Genomic DNA, 12,464 nt, shown 5'->3' on the forward strand with positions numbered 1-12,464 from the left:
GGATTTAGTTGCTAAGTATTGGTCTGAATTAGTACAGTATTAGGTTTTCTTTCTTTTTTTTTTCTTATTTAGGGGAGTTAATTTATTAATTTAAAGAGCTCCCACATTGGGAAATAGAAAAAAGAGATGCTAATAGTTTAAACAAATAACTTAAAAAAATTTTTTTTAATTAAAAAAAATTTTTTTTAATGTTTATTTATTTTGAGAGAGAGACAGAGAGACAGAGTGCGAATGGGAGAAGGGCAGAGAGAGAGGGAGACATAGAATCTGAAGCAGGCTCCAGGCTCTGATCTGTCATGACAGCACAGAACCCCATGCAGGGCTTGAACTCACCGTGAGGTTATGACCTGAGCCTAAGTCAGATGCATAAGTGACTGAGCCACCCAGGCACCCTTAATTTTTTTTAATGTTTCTTTTTGAGAGAGAGAGTGCACGTGTAAGCAGGGGAGGGGCAAAGAGACGGGGACAGAGGATCCAAAGTGGCTCTGTGCTGACAGCAGTGAGCCCTATGAGGGGCTTGAACCCACGAATTATGAGATCATGACTTGAGCCAAAATTGGATGCTTAACCAACTGAGCCACGCAGGCACCTCTAAACAAATAACTTTCTATCTTTCATGTTTTATCTTGGCATCAGAACTTAAAAGTTAGATTTGTGACAGAATCTATGCTGTTAAGTATTGATTCCACTTTATAATTAACCAAAATTTAGAAAAAGTTACATATGTGTACAAATATAAATAATTTCCTATTGTTAATGAGCTTTTTTCTTACCTGAGCTCTTTGAACTTAGATATTAATTGAGAAAGAAATCATAGCATTTGTCAGGTTCAAAATCTAAAAGTAAAATTGTGTATTTTGTAGTAGTACTCTTTTAGGATACTAAAACAAATGCACTTCAGGATATATCCGAAGTGGCAAAATTCAAGTAGTAAACAGTTGAGATCACAGATTTTGAGTGAGTAATCCTTTTGGGAACAAACTAGGACTCTTAGAAAATACCTTAACATTTTCTGAGTTTAAATAGTATTTGGTAAATCGACATTGGTGCATCATTTATACCTGTTATGACTGAAATATTGATGCCCTTCATTAAATACCTAGCTTAATAATGGAATAATTTGCACATCTAGCCACATAGCTCTTATACTGTGATTTTGTGCCGTGTGACCTTTTACTTGTCAATCTGCTAACTGCAAACATCTTAAAAATTAGTTTTATCCCTAGTTTAGGGGCGCCTGGGTGGCTCAGTCGGTTAAACGTCCGACTTCAGCTCAGGTCACGATCTCGCGGTCTGTGAGTTGGAGCCCCGCGTCCCGCTCTAGGCTGATGGCTCAGAGCCTGGTGCCTGCTTCCGATACTGTGTCTCCCTCTCTCTCTGCCCCTCCCCCGTTCATGCTCTGTCTCTCTCTGTCTCAAAAATAAATAAACATTTGGGGCGCCTGGGTGGCGCAGTCGGTTAAGCGTCCGACTTCAGCCAGGTCACGATCTCACGGTCCGTGAGTTCGAGCCCCGCGTCAGGCTCTGGGCTGATGGCTCGGAGCCTGGAGCCTGTTTCCGATTCTGTGTCTCCCTCTCTCTCTGCCCCTCCCCCGTTCATGCTCTGTCTCTGTCTGTCCCATAAATAAATAAAAACGTTGAAAAAAAAAATTTAAAAAAATAAATAAATAAACATTAAAAAAAATTTAAAAAAAATTAGTTTTATCCCTAGTTTAAAAGGGGGTCAGATAATATTTACAATTTTAACTCATTCTGATCTTCAGCATTGAAATATGCAGCTAAATAATAGTGGATCCATAGTGAGTAAATCCTATAGCAGTAAGTTAAAATGAATGTCATCAATTTAGGCTTTTTTTAGGCCATTCCTCTTATTTTTAAGGCTATTTTCCTAGTTTAGCTAACACCAATTTCCAAATAATAGAGATTCCTGTGTAGAATTTATCCAACATATGGCTTCACATGGTACAGAAAATGAGCCAGAGAGAAATTAAATGGCTTTCTTCATAATAGTCATATCTTGTTAATTTGGTCTTGAGATTACTTTTGCAATACCTTTGAAGAAAACTATGTTATTTAAGTTAAAAGTGCAGTGAGACTGTATCAAAACTGTTTCGACAACCATTTCCATAGGAGACATTTTTTTAATTTTTTATTTTATTTTATTTTTTTTTTAATGTTTATTTTTGAGAGAGAGAGAGACAGAGCATGAGCGGGGGAGGGGCAGAGAGAGAGGGAGACACAGAATCTGAAGCAGGGTCCAGGCTCTGAGCTGTCAGCACAGAGCCTGACGCGGGGCTCGAACTCACAAACTGTGAGATCGTGACCTGAGCTGAAGTCGGACACTCAATCGACTGAGTCACCCAGGCGCCCCGGAGACATTTTAAATTTATGGATTAATTGACATACTGAGAATAAGTCATACTTACAAGTCATTATATGGATCCCATAAAGCTCTAGTTTGGACTTTTATTAGGTGCTACATTTTTATCATTTGAGTTATTATGTGCATTTTAAAACAAGTTAACTTCTTTAAAAGTTATCAAGGTAGACATTTCATAATTTAGACTTTTACCTCATTTCAGTAACTCTTTTGCACATTATATCCTAAGTTAACTTTATCTAATTTACTATAGAGGTTGGTTAATAATGACCTCTAACTTGACCTTGTGACCTTCAACTTTGCCACTTTATGTATTTGCTATGACAGGTTTGTCTGGTTTATGTTTAGAAAATGCACTGAGACATTGCATCTGCCTAAAGTAAATGCTGAGCTTTTTAGTTTTCAGAGAGCATGACTGAATAACTTTCTTCTTCTTCTTTTTTTTTTTTTCTTTTGTAAATACGTCATTCCTTTTTTTCCCCCATGCCCCTTCTAGGAGTACAGTATCTTTTTTACAAAATTAGAAGACAATCACATACAATTCAGGTTAGGAGATAGCCCACCATGGGAAACCAAGAATTGAAGGGTTTCTATATCAAAGATTTTACTGAGTGTATTAATTTTTGCAGATGAATATTATCAGTCATGACAGTTCTTCTTTCCCCTCCAGTGCTCCCCAGGACACTTTATTGCTGAAAACGTAATTAGGCTATTGCTACAGTTTTCAGCCTGTCAGCTTCTATTGCAACTGAAATGAAATCTGCTCCATATTAAAAGATGGCCACTCGAGAAAACTGCTGTTTCTAAGGCATTTGAAAATTTCCAGCAGGAGTCAGAATGTTAGGAAGTTCTGAGGTTTCCTTGTTATTGTTTACCTTGACAAATGGTTTCTAATGTTTTTAAAGGGACAATATGGTGTAATATGGTGGAAGGAATGTAGGTTTTACAGTCATAGGGGAACTTTAAAGATACACCTACTAGACATTGTATTTAGGCATTTCATATACTTCCCTGGATGGCACTTTGACTTCCAGCTTTGTCTCTCACAAGCTTTGTGGTCTTGGATTAGTCAGTTGATTGTTCTGATTTTTACTTTATAAAAATAAAATTAGAGTGAGAGCAAATGAAATAATGGCCTTGGAAGGTACTTCGTGAACTGTAAATTGTGTAATGGATGATTGAGTAAAAAAATTAAATGGGATATAGCTACCACCATAAATAGAAGATAATAAAGATCTGACCATGTGCTGAGGCACTGTAGAATGCTTCCTTTACATAGATTATTTTATTTAATTCTTACTGTATATTTATGGGGTTGGTGCTGTGATCTTCATTTTAAAGAGGAAACTTAGAGGTACAGAGAGATTAAATAGCTTGGATTCTATAGCTAGTAGATGTTAGAAGTAGAATTCAAATCCCGGTAGTCTGATTCTAGATCCTGTGCTCTTACCAAATAACAAGAATATCCTATGAAAACAGGGTTTTTTTTTTGTCCATTTCACCATTATTCTCCTCACTGAGGAAAAAAGGAAACTTTGGTCTTGTTGTACCTTTTCTTTTGTTCTTTTTAGCCAGCCAGCTAAGTGTTTTTAAAATAAATTTTGAAAGTTATTATTTTATATCAAAACGAAATCTTATACTATTTCTCTGGATAGAAATGTTGCAAATATGGCACAAAGTAGCCAGGTTGTAGTTCTATTTCTGCCTTAATAATCCTTTTAACATAGTGATAATTTGGAAAAATATAACTTTAGTATAGGGAAAAATAATCTCCAAATTCTTAATAATGTTTTTATTTCCTGTGGCAATATTTTCATTAGGCATAAAAAGTGAAAGCTTTATTAACAGTGTATGTTATTGTTATTTTGATCAGTTTGCTAACTTTTTTTTTTCTTTTCCCTGTTTGCAAGGAAATCTACCATTGTCGAAGGCAAATAAAATACAGCAAAGACAAGATGTGGTATTTGGCAAAATTGGTAAGCTAAAATGACTATAAAGAAACTAAAAATTTTCTACCAGGATTTGAAGAATTGAAAAAAATTTGCCCTGATTTCTCCAAAAAGTGAGAAATATAATTACATGTTCAGACAGTCGTAAGTAATCCACAAATGATTGCCCAGAGATGTGTGATTTTGCTTAATTTTTACCTTTCTTCTGAGAAACTAAATCATGTTGGATACATAGATATTTAGAAAAAGGCATCAGGAATCTGGCTATACCCTAAGAGGATCCAGGAGGCAAGCTTATTTATCTTAAAAGTTGATTCAACCTATTTCAAAACTATTGCTGTTTAAGATTTTTCTCTGGAGAATGAAATTTATGTATAAAAGAAGGCAAAGCCCCAGATATACATATAATATATTTATCCTGTAGGAGAGGGAGATGCCTTTAATGCGTAGTGTGGTCCTTGCCACTCTGTGATCTCTCTCTCACATTTGCTCTCTTAATATTACTGAAACATTTATAACCTAAGTTTTATGGTTAAAATGTTTAAGTTTGATTCTTTTAATAATTTTTTTTTTAAGTTTTTATGGGGTGCCTGGGTGACTCAGTCGTTTAAGCGTCCAACTTCGGATGAGGTCATGATCTCACACCTTGTGGGTTCGAGTCCCACATCAGGCTCTGTGCTGACAGCTCAGAGCCTGGAGCCTGCTTCAGATTCTGTGTCTCCCTCTCTCTCCGCCCCTTCCCCACTCGTGTTCTGTCTCTATCTCTCAAAAATAAATAAAAATGTTAAAAAAAAATTTAAAAAATGTTTTATTTTCAGAGAGAGAGAGAGAGAGAGAGCAGGGGAGGGGCAGAGAGAGAGGGAGAGAGAATTCCAAGCAGCCTCCGCACTATCAGCCCAGAGCCTGATGTGGGGCTCAAACTCAGGAGCCATGAGATCATGACCTGAGCTGAAACCAAGAGCCAGATGCTCAACCAACTGAGCCATTCAGGTGCCCCTAACTTTGATTTTGACTTAAAGAGGATGGCATCCCTTCTCAAATATCTTTTCTTCTTTGCCTGCATTTAGTTAGCTGTTTTTATTTTTATTTTTTTAAATGCCCCCTAGTTTTACTGAGATATAATTGACATATAACTAGTTAGCTACTAGTTAGAGTTATTTGTGTTGTGTAAAAGGGTTTACTTTTCATTGAAAAGAGAACATTGACTTTTTAAACAAATTTGTTTATCTTCTCTTGCCTGTTACCCTTTAATTCTAGATACGAGGAATGTCCATTGACCAGGCTTTGGCTCAATTGGAATTCAGTGACAAAAAAGGGGCCCAGATAATTAAAGAGGTAAACTAAGATTTGTGGGGAGGGAATGCATAGCTGTCTGCTGGTATTAGTAAGCTCAACCTCAGTCCTGAATTCTCTGGTGTAAATGCATCGTTCATATAATACAGATTCAGGGCACTCAGTTTTATTGATGTCCTTATACCTTAGGAATGTTGTATGCCCTAAGTGTTTTGTTTTTTGTTTTTGCCTGGAGATGCTTTTATTTGCCCCATTTATTCATTTTTTTTACTGTCTATGAAGTGATAAATCTTTCTTTTATTTATTAAAAATTTTTTTTTAACATTTATATTTATTTTTGAGAGAGAGAGCGAGCTAGTGAGAGCAGGGGAGGGGCAGAGAGAGACAGAGACACAGAATCTGAAGTGGGCTTCAGGCTCTGAGCTGTTAGCACAGAGCCTGATGCAGGGCTCAAACCCACAAATAGTGAGATCATGACCTGAGCTGAAGTCAGACGCTTAACTGACTGAGTCACCCAGGTGCCCCTGAAGTGATAAATCTTTCTTTTAATGATTTGGGGCTTGATAGATTTTTTTAGACGACTTTTTTTTTTTTTTTTTTTGGTCATTTCCACAATTGAGAGCTTATGATTTTATAATTAATTGGGTGGAAAGAGCACTGGCCTGGGACCCAGGAGACTTGGAGTCTAATCTTTTCTGTGACAGATTCTATCATGATGATGGGCACAACATTTAACCTGTCTGGTTCCATTTTTCTTATTTGTAAACTGGGTGGAATTGCTTAATGATTTCTAAAGACCTTTCCAGTTCTGAATGTAGCTGAATCAGTATGTACAAATGGGCTAATGGTATTTGAACCAGCTCCTGGTTTCATTGATCTGTTCTATTGTTTTTTTAGTTTCTGTATCATTTATCATTTATTTCTGCTTTAATCTTTATTATTTCCTTCCATCTGCTGGCTTTAGGCTTCATTTGTTTTCTTTCTAGCTCCTTTAGGTATAAGATTAGGTTGTTTATTTGAGCTTTATTTTGCTTCTTGAGGTAGACCTGTATTGCTATATACTTCCCTTGTAGGACTGCTTTTGCTGCATCCCAGAGGTTTTGGACTGTTGTGTTTTCATTTTCATTTGTTTCCATGTATTTTTTAATTTCTTCTTTGATTTCCTGGTTGATCCATTCATTGTTTAGCAACATGTTGTTTATCCTTCATGTATTTGTGGTCTTCAAGATTTTTTTCTTGTGGTTTGACTTCTAGTTTCATAGTGTTATGGTCTTTAGAAAAGGGGCATGGTATGATTTCAGTCTTTTTGTTTTTGTTGAGGTCTGTTTTGTGACCTAATATGTGATCAGTTTTGGAGAATGTCCCATGTACACTTGAAATAATGTGTATTCTGCTGTTTTAGAATGGAATGGCCTAAATATATGTTAAGTACATCTGGTCCAGTGTGTCATTCAAAGCCACTGTTTCCTTGTTGATTTTCTGTTCAGACGATCTGTCCATTGACAGATGTTAAAGTCTGAGGTGTTAAAGTCCCCTAGTATATTTTAAAAAATGTTTTTTAAAAATTTATTTATTATTAGCACACATATGGGAGGGCCAGAGAGAAAGGGAGAGAGAGAATCCCAAGCAGGCTCCCTGCTCAGTTTGGAGCTTGATGTAGGGCTTGATCCCACGACCATGAGATCATGACCTGAGCTGAAACCAAGAGTCAGATGCTTAGCCGACTGAGCCACCCAGGAACCCCATGACCGTAGTATTGTTGTGTTATTATGAATTAGTTCCTTTATGGTTTTTTTTTCCTGTTTATTTATTTTGACAGAGAGAGAGGAAGAACGCACAAGCAGGGGAGGGGCAGAGGGAGAGGGAGAATCCCCAAGCTGACTCTGTGCTGTCAGCACAGAGCCCGATGTGGGGCTCAATCTCGTGAACTGCAAGATCATGACCTGAGCTGAAACCAAGAGTCAGATGCTTAACTGACTGAACCACCCAGGCACTCCCTTTTATGTTTGTTTTTAATTGTTGTTATATATTTGGGTGCTTGCATGTTGGGTGCATAAATATTTACAATTGTTATATCTTCTTGTTGGATTATCCCCTTTATGATTATATAATGCCCTTCTTTGTCTCTTTTTACAATCTTTGTTTTAAAGGCTAGTTTGTCCAACATAAGTATGGTACCCACCTTTCTTTTGGCATCCATTTGTGTGATGAATGTTTCTCCACCCCCTCACTTTCTTTTTTATTTTTTAATTTTTTTTTAATGTCTATTTTTGAGAGAGAGAGAGAGAGAGAGAGAGAGAGAGCCAGAGTGCGAGACGGGGAGAGGCAGAGAGAGAGGGAAACACAGAATCTGAAGCAGGCTCCAGGCTCTGAGCTATCAGCACAGAGCCTGACGCAGGGCTCGAAACCATGAACTGTGAGATCATGACCTGAGCCGAAGTCAGACACTTAAACGACTGAGCCACCCTGGCTCCCTATCCACCCCCTCACTTTCAATCTGCAGGTGTCTTTAGGTCTAAAATGAATCTCCTATAGGCAGCATACATACAAGATTGTATTTTTGGTTTTTGTTTCTTGGGGTTTTCTATTAAACCAGTTAAGGACAGGGGTGCCTGGGTGGCTCAGTTGGTTGAGTGTCTGACTCTTGCTTTTGGCTCAGATCATGATCCCAGGGTCCTGGGATCGAGCCCTGCGTTAGGCTCTGTGCTGAGTGTGGAGCCTGCTTAAGATTTTTTATTGCTCTGCCCCTCTCTCCTGCTCATGCTAACGCTCTCTCTCTCCTTCAAAAACAAAACCTCCTCTCTACCCAAAAAAAAAAAAAAAAAAAAAAAAACAAGGATGGGAATTCCTTGTTTATTTATTTATGTTTTTTTATAAAATTTTTTTAGGGTTTGAGAGAGAGAAAGAGCGTGGGCCTGGGAGGGGCAGAGAGAGGGATACATAGAATCTGAAGCAGGCTCTGGGCTGCTGCTCCCACGAACCATAGGATCATGACCTGAGCCAAAGTTGGATGCTTAACTGAATGAGCCACCCAGGTGCCCCATATTTATTTGTTTATATTTTTTAGAGAGAGCACACACACAAGTGGGGGAGGGGGCAGAGGGAGAAAGAATTTTTTTTTTTTTTTTTAGTTCATGTTAGTTAACATACAGTGTAGTATTGGTTTCAGGAATAGAACCCAGTGATTGATTCATCACTTACATATAACACCCAGTGCTCATCCCAGCAAGTACCTTCCTTAATGCCCATCACCCATTTAGCCCGTTTCCCCCCCTACCTCCCCTCTAGCAACCCCTAGTTTTTTCTCTGTATTTAAGAGTCTCTTATGGTTTGCGTCCTTCTCTGATATTATCTTATTTTTCCTTCCCTTCCCATTGTTCGTCTGCTGTGTTTCTTAAACTCCACATGAATGAAATCATATGGTATTTGTCTTTTCTGCCTGATTTATTTCACCTAGCATAATACACTCTTGCTCTATCCACATTGTTGTAAATGGCAAGACTTCATTCGTTTTGACTGCTGAATAGTATTCCATTGTGCGCACACACATGCACGTGTGTGTGTGTGTGTGTGTGTATACACACACACACCCCCCCCACATCTTCTTTATCCATCCATCAGTTGATGGACATTTGGGCTGTTTCCATAATTTGGCTATTGTTGATAGCGCTGCTATAAACACTGGGGTGCATGTGTTCCTTCGAATCAGAATTTTTGTATCCTTTGGATGTATACTTAGTAGTACAATGTCTGGCTCATAACGTATCTCTCTTTTTAATTTTTTGAGGAACCTTCATACTGTTTTCCAGAGTGGCTGTACCAGTTTGCATTTCTCTTGTAAATTAAGGGCTTCTTTTGTCTTGTTGCTTTTAAGATGTTTTTCTTTATCACTATATTTTGCAGGTTTAATTATATTGTATCTTGATGTTGGCTTGCTTTTGTTGATTTTGATGGGAATTCTCTGTGCCTTCTGGATCTGGATGTTTGTCTCCTTCCAGATTAGGGACATTTTCCACTATTGTGTCTTGAAATAATTTTTCTCCCCTTTTCTCTCTCTTCTTGTCAGACTCCTATAATATGAATGTTATTATGTTTGATGGAGTCACTGAGTTCCATAAGTCTGTTCTCGTGTTTCGTTCAGCTTCATTATTTTCCATTATTTTGTGTTCTAGGTCAGCTTCATTATTTTCCATTATTTTGTCTTCTAGGTCATTAATTCGTTCCTCTGCTTCTTCCAGCCTCTGTTCATTGCTTCTAGCATGTTTCTAGTCTTGTTTATTGATTCTTCAACTCTGATTCTTTTTTTTTTTTAACTCTTATCACTGTAGTAAGGGTCTCACTGATGTTTTCTATTCTTTTCTGAAACCCAGTGAATTTTCTTATGATTGTTGCTTTAAATTCTCCATCAGGCATGGTATATCTGTTTCATTTAGATCTCTGGCTGTGGCCTTATCTTGTTTCATGTGGGATAAATTCCTCTGTCTTGGCATTTTGTCTAAGTCCCTGCCTTCTTTGCTCTATTAGAAAAGCCAGTTATGGGGTATCTGGGTGGCTCAGTTGGTTGAGCGTCCGACTCTTGATTTTGGCTCAGGTCAAATCCCAGGGTTGTGGGATTGAACCCTGCATCAGGCTCTGTACCGAGCCTGCTTAAGATTCTCTTCCTGGGGCACCTGGGTGGCTCAATCGATTAAGTATCCAACTCTTGATTTGGGCTCAAGTCATGATCTCACTGTTTGTGAGTTTGAGCCCTGCATCAGGCTGTGTGCTGACAGTGTGGAGCCTGCTTGGGATTCTCTCTCTCCTCTTTCTCTCTGCCCTTACCCTGCTCACCCTCTCCCTCTCTCAAAAATAAATAAACATTTAAAAAAAAAAAAAGATTTTCTCCCTTTGTCCCTCTCCCCCACACATCCATCTTGTGCTCTCTCTCTAAAACAACAGCAACAAAAACACAAAGTAGCCAGTCTGTCTCCTACTCCTGAAAGTAATGGCCTTGTGAAGAAGAGGTCAAGTAGTGTCTAGGGCCTGGTGCTTCAGTGAGTGTCTCTGGTGTGTGCTCCATGTGCTCTGCTGTTGTGTTTTGGCTGCTCTATCCTTCAGGCCAGTTGTTTGCAGAGGCCCCCCTTGCTTGTTATGGGCAGTGTTTTGTCCCTGGCCTGAATGTGGTGAGTTTTAACTAGATGTACTCTAGTCTGCTTGTGAAATGAGACCTGAGACCTGATACCAACTCCACCAGAACTGAGGACTTGCAGAACTCTCTCGTTGGGAGACGTGATGTGGGCAGGGGTTTGTGCTGGTCTCATGGGGGAGGAGCCTTTCACGCTGGGACCAAGGCAAGTGTGACTGAGAAGGACAGTCCCACAAAAGCACAGGGGATTGGGGTTTGGCAGTAAGTTAGGCAGCCATTGTTGGCACTGAGCTGCTTCCATCAGGTGGCTCTGTGTTTATGCCGGGGGACCGGTAGGGAAATGGTGCCAGCTAGCTGCCTTGTTCCCAGAGAGGCATCTCTGTGAATGCTGCCTCTCAGGGACATGCTCTGAGAAGAGCAATAGTCTCCCTACTGTGTGCCCCAGGCGCTCTTTAGATAGCTGTTTCCATGATGTGTGTCCCCGGGTTGTTTGCCTGCCTTCTTTCCAGGAGCAATGTGGTGCCCTCTGGGGTTCTATTCTAGCCAAGGCGCTGGCCTTTAAAACTCCAGGCTTTAAGTCCCACTGGTTTCAAGAACTCACAAAATTTAGCACCTCTCGTTTTCCAAACTATTGGCTACGGGGAAGCATTCTGGTGCGTTCCCCCGTGTGCTCCTCTCTCTCTTGCCCTTCTCTGCAACCACAGCTCCCTCCTTCTTCAGCATCCACTATCTGTTTCTCCCTCAAACCACAATACTGTACTTTCTACCTTCTTCGATGTGGATACATGGTGTTCTTATTTCAAAAAGCTGCGATGAGGACATCTGGGGATATGAGCATTATTTTCTATATTTCAGTTAAATCTCACTTAGAGCCAGATCTTTTTAGTTTAGTATTTCAGTAGTTGAGATTGATGGATTCAGACTTTTAAAAGGTTCCATTGTAATGCCTATATTTAATTTAGTTCAGAATGCAATTACTAAGTATCTTTTGTATACTCAGCTTTTTATTATATTCTCTAAGTGAGTAAAAGATTGGTTTCTGCTATTTTTGACAATTGTCCTCTTTTTAAAAATGGGTTCTGGAGGAGGTTAACTTAATTCAAAATATCTACAGAATATAAATTTAATAATTCTTTTTTTTTTTTTTAATTTTTCTTTTCAACGTTTATTTATTTTTGGGACAGAGAGAGACAGAGCATGAACGGGGGAGGGGCAGAGAGAGAGGGAGACACAGATCGGAAACAGGCTCCAGGCTCCGAGCCATCAGCCCAGAGCCCGACGCGGGGCTCGAACTCACGGACCGCGAGATCGTGACCTGGCTGAAGTCGGACGCTTAACCGACTGCGCCACCCAGGCGCCCCTAAATTTAATAATTCTTAAAATTTTCAAGTATGATTTTCTCTACTTGTCTGATGTTGTTTAATGGTTATTTTGGATCCAAAGTTTGAGAATTTTCAATAAGATTTAGCTCTTAAGCTTCTTGAACTTTTTGACAAGTCTCTTGACTCAAAGACATAATAGTGTTCATTACCAAGGATACTGTTACCAATGCTGCCATTTCCTCCTTTGCATCTCATACATTCTACTTTAACTTAGCAGGATGGACTGTGTTGCTTGAATTTGCAATTCTTGTCTGAGGAAGGAAAGCTCAATGTATCCCTTTTCTTTAGTACTGTTATCATTTAATGTTCTCTTTTTAAAATAGACTATAAAACAGA

At 38.9% G+C, this 12,464-nt stretch overlaps 1 protein-coding gene across 4 annotated transcripts in view; it reads left to right on the top strand.

Annotated features, from left to right (window-relative positions):
• The window catches only part of MRPL22 (mitochondrial ribosomal protein L22), a 35,543-nt gene that overhangs the window by 16,628 nt on the left and 6,451 nt on the right, over positions 1 to 12,464 (top strand). For all 4 annotated transcript variants that reach the window (XM_086701497.1, XM_025924502.2, XM_086701565.1 and 1 more), the window contains 2 exons: positions 4,290 to 4,355; positions 5,586 to 5,663. In XM_086701497.1, the coding sequence (XP_086557623.1) occupies positions 4,290 to 4,355; positions 5,586 to 5,663 (144 nt within the window). The remainder of the gene's footprint in view (positions 1 to 4,289; positions 4,356 to 5,585; positions 5,664 to 12,464) is intronic.

Source organism: Puma concolor, chromosome A1, assembly GCF_028749965.1.
Source record: "Puma concolor isolate L17-30 chromosome A1, mPumCon1.1.hap2, whole genome shotgun sequence".
NCBI classification, from domain to species: domain Eukaryota; kingdom Metazoa; phylum Chordata; class Mammalia; order Carnivora; family Felidae; genus Puma; species Puma concolor.